Source organism: Kogia breviceps, chromosome 13 (assembly GCF_026419965.1).
Source record: "Kogia breviceps isolate mKogBre1 chromosome 13, mKogBre1 haplotype 1, whole genome shotgun sequence".
NCBI classification, from domain to species: domain Eukaryota; kingdom Metazoa; phylum Chordata; class Mammalia; order Artiodactyla; family Physeteridae; genus Kogia; species Kogia breviceps.
Genome location: NC_081322.1, coordinates 90286209 through 90299921, shown reverse-complemented (window position 1 = coordinate 90299921; position 13713 = coordinate 90286209). Strand labels below are relative to the sequence as shown.

Below are 13713 nucleotides of genomic sequence, written 5' to 3'. Positions count from 1 at the left end.
GCACTGCGTCTTCCCGTCTCCACCTGAGAAGAAAGGGTGGAACAGGAGGGGGCAGACAGGCGCGTTTTCTCACTTGCCCGTCCACGCCGACACCATCCACCTCGGTAAAGCTCACACTCACCCAGGGCAAAGCCCTGGGCTCTACACACACATCCCTGACAGAACCACCGTGAGGCCAGTGTCCCCACACCTGAATGACACAGCCACCTAGAGCATCCGGACCAACGGCATGGCTGCCGTCAGAAATAAGGTGAATTACAGAACAGACACATGCCTGGTACGTACACTAAAAGCCTTATCTTTAATCCCGGCAACGTGCTAAACAGAGAGTATTGCTTTATCCCCACTTTACAGATAAGAACACTGAAGATTCAGAAAGCTAAGTCACTTGCCCGGGGGTCACACACCAGAAGACCCGCTAGTGATCACTGCTAGTCTTCCAGGGACGGGCGCTGTCTCTCTGATTTATTAAAGATCAGATGTAAATCTTGCAGAGAGAAAGCCATTGCTCTGGAAACAAGACATCCCCAAATACTGGGAAACGGTCTGAAAAGAGATGAGCACCACAGAAAAACCCAGCACCTCCGACATTCCCTCGCGGCCTGTCAGCAAAACTTCCTGATGTCTTAGATGCGGGGGAGGGGAGGGAGAGTTTGCCAAAATATGTTGTGGCTTTAAGCTTTTCTCCTGGGTGCAAAAGCAGCACAGCGCTTTATTTGCAAAAGCAGTTTTAAGGCAAAAAGCTTCCTCAGGAAGTACAGTCACAGGGGGCCACGTATGTACCATTTCCGCACCTGTAGCCGGCATCACTGCCACCCGGGAACTCCTGAGAGCGTCCTTGGGAAGTCAAAGGACTAGGGGCTTGAAGTAAATGTTTAACTAAGAAGAGTGGAGGGGAGAAAAGAGAAGAAAACCTGTAGAGATTTCAGTTATTCCAATAACTAACGCTCTATTCTGCTTTTCCAGCCCAGGAGGTTCCCTGAGGGGAGCAGCCAGCTGACGTGTACTCTGGGCGCTTTCAGAAAATCTGTGGCCGCCACAGACAACCTGCTGCTTCAGCTCTGGAAGAAACGTGCGGTCTCATTTTGAGACGTGGTCTCGGTTTCTCTGCGGCCTTGGATGCGCTATGGTGGGGGGAGGGCGTCCAGGCGCCTCTGTGTGTATAGATGGATAGACACAGGGATACATAGAGCAAGTCTTGTTCCACCGGCCCTCTGCGGAGATAAAGGCTCTACAGGGAAAGCTGAGCGTGTGAAAACCTCCTTCAAGCTCCAGTTAGCAGTTTCTAATCTACAAGTCATTTGTGAGACACAAGGCAGGGACCCCAGAAGAATTTTAGGTATGAACCGTGAACTCACTAACTCCCTCCTGGTAATGCTCGGAAGGAAAAAAAAAAAAAGAGAGGCTCCGGGGACTGCTTGAGCTTTGCTGAAAAGCAGAACCCGACTACAGCCCGTCTCACCCGTCGGTATTTTCGATACAATAAACGCCTTCAGGACGAGTCCCCGGCCACTTAAAACCACCTCCCCACCAGAGGTGTTCTCTCTCCCTTCGTGTTTTCTCAAGCACTTGTTCAAAAACACATTTAAGTGGAATGTTTTCGTTTCTGCAGATTGCATTAATTATGGGTTTGCAAACACCGCAAGCCCACGAGGTCTGTTTGAGCCGGGGGCTGGGACACCCGGGACCGGCCGGCGGCCGGCGGCTTGGCTCGGCCCCTGCGCGGAGCTCCGCGCTTGGCACTGCGCGCCGGGCGGCCGGGCCCCGCCGAGAAGTCGCAGCAAAGAAAGCAAAAGCCGCCGCGGTCGGCGCGGTGACCCTGGCGCTCGATACGCCCAGCGCGGGGGCCCCGGGGCGGGGCAGCGCGGGACGCGGAGCCCCCGGGGGCCCGCAATTTCTGCCTGCTCTAAGCGGGAAGGACGACGATGTTCACTTGTCGTGCCATCTGCTTCCTCCAAGCTCACGGAGGGAGGGTCTCCGGGAGGGTCAGGCGAAACTTGCGGGGCCCACGAGCAGGGCCCCCTCGCCAGGCGAGCGCCACGCGGTCCGCGCGGCCGCGTGCCGAGAGCCGAGCCCGGAACACACCGGGCCGGGTGGGCGCCGAGGCCCCGCCGGGGCCGCCCTCGTCCGCAGACCTGGTTTCCGCCCTGCCCAACCCCGTGGCTGGGGCGGCACGGGACCCCCGATCGCACCCCCGGCCCGTCCACCCGTGCCGGGGGGACCCCCGCGGCCCCGCGCGCGCACTCCGCCGACCCGCCCAGGCCCCACCTGTCTCGGCCGCGCGGGCGGAAGGAGGCGCCACCTCCCCGAGGGTCACCTGCTCCCCGTGTGCCTGGGCGCCTCGGCCAGAGGGCACCCCGGGGACCCCGCCGGACCCGGGCAGGAGGCGGCACGGCGCCACCGCCAGGTCCCCGCGGGCCGGGACTCACCGTGAGCGCTGAGAACTTCTGCGCGGTCGCCCGCGGGAGCAGCCCCGCGAGCAGCGGCAGCCAGCAGAGCCGGGGAAGCAGCATGGTGGCCGCGCGCGGGGCCGGCGGGGCTCTCGGCCCCGGACGGCGAGGGCGGCGCTCGGAGCGGCGGCCGCGGAGCCGGCGGCGGGGCTGCTCGGGGTCCTCCTCCCAGCGCTGCGGGCGGCCCGGACTCAACCAGCTGCCCTCCCGGCACCCGGTGGCCCTCCGTCCTCCGCGGCTTCCCTGGCTCCTGTCAAATAACTCCCGAGCTTCCCGGATCCTCCTCCCGCCCGCCTGCCCGCCCTCCGCCCGCCCGCGCGCCCTCCCCCCAGCCCCACCCCCCGCGCCCGCCGCCGCGCCCCGCTCGCTGGGCTCGGACGCCCGCTCTGCCGAGGGGCCGCCCCGACGCGGGTCTGCGGGAGCAGGAGATGGAGAGGGGGCCACCAGGGCTGCGCTGCATCCCGTGGGTGCTGCGTGTGCCTGCCTCCTTCCCTGCACGCCCGCGCACGCGTGCCCACGCGCACACAAATGCTCCCACGCGCACACAAATGCTCCCACGCGGACACGCACACGCGTGCCCACGCCAACGCGCGCGCGCCCTCGGAGAGCTCCCGGCACGACCGCAAGATGCGCTTCGCCCTCCTCCCATCCCAGGGCCCTGACCCGGTCCGCTCAAGACCGGCTGTAGTGGCCGGTTCATCCCACAGAGTTCACTCGAAGCCTAGGTCGGTCCCCAGCCACCCTTGGGTCTCCTGGAACTCTGGGCTCTAATGCTACCTCGTCCACCCCAGAATGTCGCCTCTCAAATTGGCTGATTGATTAGCTGGCTCTCCAGTAAGGGCAGCTGTCGGCACAACACGCAACAGCGTCCAGAAGGTTCAAGGAGTGGGGCGCACCTACAGCATTTTTTTGCTTGTGAATCCACCCGGGGGCGTTTAGGGGACCTACAGATCTCGGGTCTGACTTGCACGTAGCAGTGACCTGGGGCGAGTGTGGCCGGCGGGAACGTGGCTGCTTTAAAAGCGTTTCAGGTGTTGATGAAGCAAAAGCACGGGGGTGTGGAGGTTGCAGACCCGTCGGTGGAGGCTGGTGGGAAACCAAGAGAATTTTGCACTCTGGACAGTATCCATTGCAGGCAACATTGCTGAAATAGTTTCTCCTTGGCTTACAGCTTTACAGGAAAAAGCCCGAATTCTAGCTCACACAGAAAACCAAAGGAGTGAAGATTTTCAAGAACAATGCTTCGATTGACTTGTCAGGGCCACTGAGAAGAAGAACAAAACAGAAAATCCAAATCGGATTTTTTAACCCCATGTTTAATGCGAAGCTTTGGCAATGAGTTGCGGGGTGGTGGGGGGGGCGGCAGGGCTGTATCAGCAGATTTGGGGCCTGGCTGTTGAGACAAAGGCGGGGCTGTTCCAGCCACTGGGTCCCACACGGGGGAGGGCGGTAGAGATCTTGGTATTTTCAGCAGGAAAGCGACGCACATAGAGCCATGGAAAGATGGGGAAGAAAAGTATCTCCTCTTGAAAGAGGGCTGCTCTGTGAATTCTCCTTCAAATTCCAGAGCCCAGAAAATCTAGTAAGTACTTAAACACATTCCTCCTGGCTTGAGGGCTCAGAAGGAAATTATAATAAAACTGGGACTGCTCTTGGGGCTGAGAAACAGGTGAGCAGAGCAGCTGTAGATGGCGAAGTAACTAAGGAATGCTGGTAGGAAACGTTAATAAAAAACCCGAGGTTAAAAATACAAAGTAAATACTGCATACCGCTAGTTCTAAGATCATCCAAAGAGGAAAATTTGCCTATGAAACCTCTAAAAGCATTCGCTGCTAAAAATTTTGTTTTTACTTTCTACTTTATTGAGAGAACTACAGGCTGATAGCTGAAATACTTATTTGCTATTGTGCACTTTTCTATAGCAGTCAAAAGATTGAAAGCATGTTCATTCATTCACCCTCACAACTTCAAGATGAAGAACAAAGCAAAAGAGGGCAAATGTCGTAGCCAGAGCACAGGAGCAACAAAGGCAGGACCAGACCCCAGATGCCAAAACTTGCAATTCTGGCTTTTCTACTGCACCTCCTTCGAGGTAGGGAGAAGCAGGGGAGAGGGCAAAAGAAACCCCCGTGGCTCTCTAACTTTTTATTCAAGAATCTCAACACATCTCTCACGTATTAACCACAAAACCTCAGGGAGTCCAGAAAGATCAATGAAATGTATTGTCCAAAGACCGTCGGTTCAGGCCGGAGGTTCTCACAGGGTCCTGAATGCCAAGTGCTAGTTTCTGAGAGAAGCTGGAAGTAGAGTTGGGAGACAAGCAGTTTCCATTTTTCCGGAGAAAAATAATACATTTATTAAAAACACTGGGAAATAGTTATGTCTGTCTGTCATTCTTACGTCTCCAAGAAAGTTATTACTGGCATGGGTACCAGATGGGTGCAGTGTTCGAAAGAATACATTCACTTCGTTCAAAATTAGGGCAGGAAATAATCAGCTCAGTGTTTTCCAAACCGTCCCTACAGGACAGACAAGCATGTTGACGGCGCTCCCTTCTCTTGGAAATATGAAGCTAAGGGCCCGTTCTAAATTGTGGATTATGGATTCAGAATTTAAATTTTTGTCACTGATGAACCGTGTGATAAAGAGAAACTAATGACACGCCACTCCCGCCATGCTCCCATTTCTGAACTGACTTTCCCTCTTAGGCCGTTAGCAAAATGCTGTATAAGGCATACAGGCTTACTTTTTTATTTATGTTACTATGCTAAAATTGCAAAAGGATCTTTTTTCTTGCTGTAGGCATGATATAATGTAATTATTATTTCGGACTAAATCGCGTTTGGCCAGAAAATTTTTGTCAGCTCATTTTCCCACCTCAGTAGGCAAGGCATACGACCTTCAACCCAGTGTCCCTGCTGATTCGGTGTCTCACAGAACTCCCCTGGGAGTCATTCATCCCGAGGGCCGGCTGAGTGGGCATGAGTGAGCCCTGGCCAGTGTGTGTGCCCTGATGTCACCCCACCCGCCAATCACCGTCAATCACTTATTCATATGTTCTTCCAGTTTCGGCTTAACTCTGGCAAGAGGAGTCTTTGAAGTTCACTCTCCTTCCCTGGGTCAATTCTGGATAACTGTCCCCTCTGTGTCCCTGTGTGTCCTGTCAACTCTCAGAATTGCCCCCAGAGTTGACCTCTGTACGAGAAAATTGGCAGTTTCCGGTGACTTCTGGACTCTCCGGCCTCTTCTTTGCTTCTTCACCTGGGTGAGCTGTGTCTTCCCTTAAGTTTGTTCTCTTCAGCCCACGACCCTCACCCACATCAGTCCTGGGCTTTTAGCCCGAGCCCCCAACTCCAGAAACCCGAGTGCTAAGGAGGGGGTCACAGACCCCCACAGCCGGCTGTGGTCTGACACAGTTAGACAGTGCTCGGGGAGCTGGCCTTCACCGTGACCGTGAGACTAAGTCAGCAGGACGGGTTCTGTTAAGGCACAGACTGGGTGGACCCTTAGCCTGCCCCAAGCCTCTTGTCCCTATTTGTAGACATTTAAGTAACAGACAACTTGAATCTGTCTCTGTTCTCAATAAAATCATGTGGACAAATTTCTTCTGCTGTCTCACAATGCCTTATGATATGTATTACGACAACACGTCTCAGGCACTTTATGGAAACTTTTAATAGATTGGAATGTGCTGGGGGTTTGATACAAGTCATCTAATTAACTCGATGGAAAGTCAGCAAAGCCCACATACGACAGATGATAAAAATAAGGCCAAGGCGATTACAGGGCCAGCCCAGGTTTACAGGAGTAGTAAGTGGTAGGAGAAGGACCCTAGCCCAGCTTTGACCCCGCAGTGCCGGATCCTTCCTCCACACCATCCACACCTTCGAGCCACAGAGACGCCATCACCGCCTGGCGCTGCTTGGCATGTGGCTTCAGATCCACCAGCAAACAAGTAAAAAAAGCACTTTGCAGTTGTTTTTTATTCACTGGTGATGCTTCAATCCCACTGCAGTGTTTTCCAAGGTAAGGTTTAACGTTTTCAAAGGGAGTTCTGTTTCGCAAAAGCCAAACACAAAATTGCTGCTTTTACGGTGAGCATGTTCCCTCTAAAGTTAACAGGACACGACTGCATCATTCCGAAAGGATGCATTTCTGCTGCCAGAGACAAACCCAGTCTAAGGAACCAACCTTCCATCAGGTCAAACATGGCACAGCTGCCAGGAGCCAGCACAGGCTCCTTGAAATCTGTTTGTATCCAGAACATCCAGAAGCGATTTTTGCCTTCCCATTCATGAAATCACATTTATGAGTGTATGAAATATATAGAATATAACAGCTACAGAGCTAAAGTAATAATAATTTAAAGAGCCCATCACTACCAAGACTAATGATGGCGGGCGTGTGAGAGTGGAGAGATGCAGAGCTAGTCAAATGCATAGCAGCCAAACTCCTCCTAACTCAGATGACCTAAACTACCTTTGGAATCTCCCTCCTTATTAACCACAACGGAGGCATCTTTTCTTTTTGTGAGACCTGCCTTTAGGGGGAAGAAAAAAGTTTTTAAATGGCAACAGCAACAGAAATATGACTTGCCAGGAACACTCCATGGCCTGTGGACCACTCAGACGTGAGCTATACCAACAGAAAGCGGTGTAAGAAGATACTCCAATTAAGAAATCTTTCAATTACCTTCAGAAACCCCTCACCCTTCCTTAGCCTAGTGCACATGCCAGGATGGTATTCCATTAAAACCCTCCTCTCCCCCACTCTAAGCTGAATATTAAAATGCAGCCATCCAAAGTTAGTAGAAGGAAGGAAATAACAAAGATAGAGTAGAAATCAATGAAATAGAGACTAAAAAGACAATAGAAAAGGTCGACGAAACTGAGAGCTGGTTCCCTGAAAAGATAAACTAAATTGACAAACCTTTAGCTAGACCCACCAAGAGGAAAGAGAGAACACTCAAATAAATAAAAGCAGACATAAAAGAGAAGTTACAGCTGATACCATAGAAATGCAAAGTGTCATAATGACCAATTATATGCCAAGTTGGACAACCTAGAAGAAATGGATAAATTCCTAGAAACATACAACCTACAAAAGCTGAATCATGAAGAAATAGAATATCTTACTAGCAAGGGAATTTAATCAGTAAATAAAAACTTCCCAGCAAACAAAAGTCCAGGACCAGCTGGCTTCATTGGTGAATTCTACCAAACGTTCAGAGAAGAATTAATACCAATCCTCATCAAACTCTTCCAAAAATTAGAATAGGAGGGAACACTTCCAAACTCATTTTACCAGGCAAGCATCATCCTTATATGAAACCAGACAAGGACGCCACCAGGAAAGGAAATTACAGGCCAATATCCCTGATGAACATAGATGCAAAAATCCAAAACAAACTGTTAGCAAACCTAATTCAACCATACATTAAAAGGATCATACATCATGATCAAGTGGGATTTATTCCAGGGATGCTAGGATGGTTCAACATCCCTAAATCAATCAACACGATACACCATGTCAACAAAACGAAAGATAAAAATTATATGATCATCTCAATAGATGCAGAAAATGCTTTGACAAAATTCAACACCCATTTATGATAAAAACTCTCAACAAAGTAGGTATAGAGGGAACATACCTCAACATAATAAAGGTCCTATATGACAAGCCCACAGCTAACATCATACTCAATGGTGAAAAGTCAAAAGCTTTTCCTCTAAGATCAGGACCAAGACAAAGATGTCTACTCTCACCACTTTTATTCAACACAGTACTGGAAGTCTTAGCCACAGCAATTAGGCAAGAAAAAGAAATAAATTCATCCATATTGGAAAAGAAGAAGTAAGTTGCCACTATTTGCGGATGACATAATATTATATATAGAAAACCCTAAAGACTCCATCAAAAGCTATTAGAACTAATCAATGATTCAGTAAAGTTGCAGAATACAAAATCAATATGCAAACACCTGTTGCCTTTGTTTACACTAATACCAAACTATCAGAAAGAGAATTAAGAAAACATTCTCATTACAATTGTATCAAAAAGAGTAAAATACCTGGACATAGACTTAACCAAGGAGGTGAAAGATCTATATGTTGAAAACAAGACATTAATGAAAGAAATTGAAGAAAACACAAATAGGTGGAAAGATAGTTTATGTTTATTGATTGGAAGAATTCATATATTAAAAAGTCCATACTATCCAAAGCAATGTACAGATTCAATGCAATCCCTATCAAAATTCCAATGGTATTTTTCACAGAAATAGAACAATTCTAAAATCTGCACAGACCCATAAAAGACCCCAAATAGCCAAAGCAATATTGAGAAAGAAGAATGAAGCTGGAGGCATCATACTTCTTGATTCCAAATAATATTACATACCTATAGTAATTAAAACAGTATTGTATTGCATCAAAACAGACACATAGATTAATGGAACAGAATAAAGAACCCAGAAATAAACCTATGCATATATGGTCAATTAATTTATGACAAAGGATCTAAAAATATACAATGGGGAAAAGACAGTCTCTTCAACAAATGGTGTTGGGAAAGCTGGACAGCCACATGAAAAAGAATGACTTTGGCCCCCTATCTTACACCTTCCACAAAAATTAACTCCAAATGGATTAAAGACATGAAGATAAAACCTGAAACCCTAAAACTCCTAGAAGAAAACAGATGGTAAGCTGCTTGACATAGGTTCTTGGTTATGACATGGTCAACATAAGAAGATGTGCAACATAAGAAGATGTGCAACATAAGAAGATGTGCATCATTCAGTTTCACAGGAGACCTCTCTCTCTCTCTGTGTGTGTATATATATATATATATTTCCATGGAAACTATTTCCATGGAAACACATCTTGATTTACTAGGAGAGAATCTTGACTATTCAGATTGAATCTGTTATCTAGAAGGAGGTTCAAGGATACTAAAGAAATCTGCTTTAATCAGACAATGCAGCTAATACTACAATCTCTTAAACATCTGCTTAATGTTTAATTAAGGGAGAGTTTATAAGTGCTTGAGCTTCTGAAGAACATCATTTGGAATGCTGGTAAGCATGAAAGTATGCCTGAAAAGATTTAGCCAAAAAGGAATGTCCTCAAATTTTATTTTTTTGTTTATTATTTAGTGTTGGTGATGAGGACCATCAGGGGCTGTTTCTAGTCCTTTATTTATTTGTAGAATTGTTTTGTCATTTTAAGAATTTGTCAGGTTATTTCATAACTCTTCAGTGTTTCTTTACATTCCTAATTTATTTTCTGCCTATAAAATATCGGAACATAGAAAACACAGTAAATAGGAAGCATTCTGTTATTTTTTCTACCACTATGAAAGGAAAAAATGTTTCCCATTAAGTCATGACACAACACAGTCTTACAAATGGCTTAGATCCATCCCCATCAGAGATGCCCAAATGTATAAAATCAGGTGTCGGCTCTCTGCTGTTGGAACAGTGGCGATAGCTAATGATGGGTTTGTTTTATATTTAGGTTTATCAATTTTGGTCAAGATAAGAAATACATACCCATTAGAGCAAAGAGAAAAATAGAAACCAATGAAAGAGGAGCCCAATCGGCAGCCCAAGTTCACTCAGCGACCGTGGTCAGCGCTTCCTTGCTCGCTACAGAAATCCCTGCAAAGAGCAGGCAGTAGAGTTTCTGAAGCCACAAATCTACACGGGGAAAGAGAGCAGAAAAGGAGACGATGTGGGGGAAGATTGCAAAAGTGGGAAGGCATCCCTGGTGGCACAGTGGTTAAGAATCCGCCTGTCAATGCAGGGGACACGGGTTTGAGCCCTGGTCCGGGAAGATCCCTCATGCAGCGGAGCAACTAAGCCTGTGAGCCACAACTACTGAGCCTGCGCGTCTGGAGCCCGTGAGCCACAACTACTGAAGCCTGCACACCTAGAGCCCGTGCTCTGCAACAAGAGAAGCCACCACAGTGAGAAGCCTGCACACTGCAACAAAGAGTAGCCCCGGCTCACCACAACTAGAGAAAGCCCGCGCGCAGCAACGAAGATCCAACACAGCCAAAAATAAATTAATTAAATAAATAATTTTTTTTTTTTTTAAAAAGGGGAGGAGTGGAAGGTAGGTACCATTGTGGATTAAGTTAGATACAGTCACAGAGGGCGTGGAACTTGAACTAACTTTAAAGGGTACAGAGGATTTTTTTAACTTTTTTTTTTTGAAGTATAGTTGATTTACAATGTTGTGTTAGTTTCAGGGGTACAGCAAAGTGATTCAGTTATACATATATATATATATATATATACATATATATACACACACACACATATACTCTTTTTCAGATTCTTTTCCATTATAGGTTATTACAAGATAGCGAATATAGTTCCCTGTGCTGTACAGTAGGTCCTTGATGTGTATCTATTTTATATGCAGTGTGTGTGTGTCTGTTAATCCCAGACTCCAATTTATCCCCCTCACACATTCCTCTTTGGTAACTGTAAGTTTGTTTTCTGTGTCTGTGAGTCTAATTCTGTTTTGCAAATAAACCATTTGTATCATTTTTTTAAATTCCGCATATAAGTTATAGCATGGGATATTTGTCTTTGACTTACTTCACTTAGTATGATCATCTCTAGGTCCATCCATGTTGCTGCAAATGGCATGATTTCATTCTTTTTTATGGCCGAGTAGTATTCCATTGTATACATGTACCACATCTTCTTTATCCACTCGTCTGTCGATGGGCACTTAGGCTGCTTCCACATCCTGGCTATTGTGAATAGTGCTGCTATGAACACTGGGGTGCATGTCTCTTTTTGAATTAGAGATTTTGTCTTTTGGGGATATATGCCCAGGAGTGGGATTGCTGGATCATATGGTAGCTCTATTTTTAGTTTTTAGATAAGAAGAGAGAGGCATTCCCATCAGCAGGAAAACGGTTCATGAAAGTATGAGCTGATTGTGGTTCCATGACCAGATAGAAGAATTCATGCAAGGCTAGAGGTAAATCAAGTTCCTTGTCCAAGGTCAGACCCAATTGTGGTGAGCCTTATATCTCAGGGGAAAAAATCTGGTTTTTTGTAGCAAACAGTGGAGAGTCACTATGCGGGCAGACCTCGTTTTATCGTGCTTTTACTTTATGGTGCTTCACAGATGCTGCATTTTTACAAATTGGAGATTTGTGGCAACCCTGCCTCTAGCAAGTCTATCGGGGCCATTTTTCCAAACACATTTGCTAACTTTGTATCTCTGTGTCACATTTTGGTAATTCTCGCACTATTTCAAACATTTTCATTATCGTATTTGTTATGGTGATGCGCGGTGAGTGATACTTGATGTTCCGGTTGTAATCGCTTCGGGGCGCCACGCACCGCACCCGTGTAAGATGGTGAACATAATCGGTAATGCTGTGTGTGCTCTGACCGCTCCACGGACCAGCCGTTCCCCCATCTCTCCCTCTCCCCGGGCCTCCCTGTTCCCTGAGACATGACTATATTGACATGAGACCCAGTAACAACCCTACAGTACCCCCTAAGTGTTCTAGAAAGGGAGGGTCAATCTGTGCAGCAAACTTCACTCTTGTCCTACTTTACAAAATTGCCGCAGCTGCCCCAGCCTTCAGCAACCATGACCCTGACCAGGCAGCAGCCTCAACATCGAGGCCGGACCCTCCGCCAGCACAGAGATGCCGATTTTCTGAAGGCTCACATGACGGTTAGCATTTCTTAGCTATAAAGTATTTTTATATTGAGGTATAAGAATTGTTTTTTATACATAATGCTATTGTACACGTAGCAGACTACAGTATAGTGTAAACATAACTTTTATATGACCTGGGAAACCAGAAAGTTCCTGTGACCTGCTTTATTAACACAGTGGTCTGGAACTGAACCTGTCCTGTCTCTGAGCTCTGCCTGTATTAATTGGGACTCTGCAGAGAAACAGAACATATACATATGCTCATATATATATATATATATATGTATATATATATTTTTATATATATATATGGGGAGAGAGAGAGAAATTGATTGATTGATTTGAAGGAATTGGCTGCCATGTTCGTGGGCGTTGGCACATCTGAACTCTGCAGGCAGACCAGCAGGCAGAGACCCAGGAAGGGCAGATGCTGCAGCTGAGTCTGAAGGAGAATTCCTTCCTCCTTGGGGACCTCAGTCTTTTCTCTTAGTGTCTTCAGCTGCTTGGACACGGCCCACCCACGTTATGGCAGGTCCTCTGCTTTATTCGAAGGCGACTGATTTAAATGTTAATCTCATCTAGAAATAGCTTCACAACAATATCTAGATTGCTGTTTGCCCAAGCCCTGGGCTCCATGGCCCAGCCAAGTGGACCTGTAAAATTCACCATCCTGCTCACTGTATGTTCTTGAGGTAGAAGTGACATCAACAATAAAATTGTAGAACTGGCACATAGTGAAAGTGGTTCTTTCGGAAGAGGTCTCTGACAGAACAGAGTCTTATTAACAGCATCGTAAACAAACACAATAAAAGGACCACTATGTTTTTGGCACTGCACGAGGCCCTGGCCCCAAGGGAGATCCGCCTCCCAAGGAAAGATGGAGCAGAGAAGACAATCTAGTCCTTAGAGGTCAGAGTGGACAGCTCACTCCATGAATTGTCTGCATCCTCTGCTCTTTCCTCATTTTGATGTTTCCTGCTTCTTCGTAGGGTCAAGAGGGAGGACAGGGAATAAAAGGATTTCATCAAGGGAGGATCCCTATGGGTCCTGTCAGAGGTACAGGCAATGGAAGCCTTGACCAGATGAAAAAGAGGATTGAAGTTTCGACTAGCTCATTATTGACAGTAGCACCCACTCTGCATTACTTCTGCATTATTTTATAACTCATAAGTAGGTTTGGCTGTAGTAGCAAAGAACAGTCAGTCAATCTAAGTACTAACATCCATTGTTTTAAGTGTATAAAAGTGAAGGCCATGAAACTCAGCTGCGTGGCATAAGGTCATATTTAGAGAAGCACAGGGCACACTGTCCTCTCCCAGGGGGAGGGAAGGAGCAGGACGGGAGGGCTCGCTGGGGGCTGGGAGGATGTCTTTATCTGGATCTTGGTTGTGGACATGTTCATCACACTTTGAACTCTATGTATATGCTCATAATTTACCACTGCCCTTTCATTCAAGTTTCCCTTCAGGCTTTGGGTTTCTGGTCCCAGTGCAATCTCTCTCTGTGTCTTGTCTGAAAGCCCCGTGTTTACTGCAAAATCTGGGGAGCCAAGCCTTGTCTGAGAGCTG

At 47.2% G+C, this 13713-nt stretch overlaps 1 protein-coding gene across 6 annotated transcripts in view; it reads right to left on the bottom strand.

The window, feature by feature from the left end:
• Positions 1 to 2736, bottom strand: part of SMOC2 (SPARC related modular calcium binding 2) — a 155832-nt gene extending 153096 nt beyond the window's left edge. For 4 of the 6 annotated variants that reach the window (XR_010836137.1, XM_067011163.1, XM_067011164.1 and 1 more), the window contains exon 1: positions 2430 to 2568. Coding sequence is in view for 5 of the 6 variants with exons in the window: in XM_067011163.1 (XP_066867264.1) it covers positions 2430 to 2513 (84 nt within the window). In the remaining variant the exon portion in view is untranslated. Of the gene's footprint in view, positions 1 to 2429 lie in introns of all 6 variants that reach the window. The other 2 variants (XM_059083330.2, XM_059083331.2) reach the window with 2 other exon arrangements.
• Positions 2737 to 13713: the final 10977 nt, after the last annotated feature.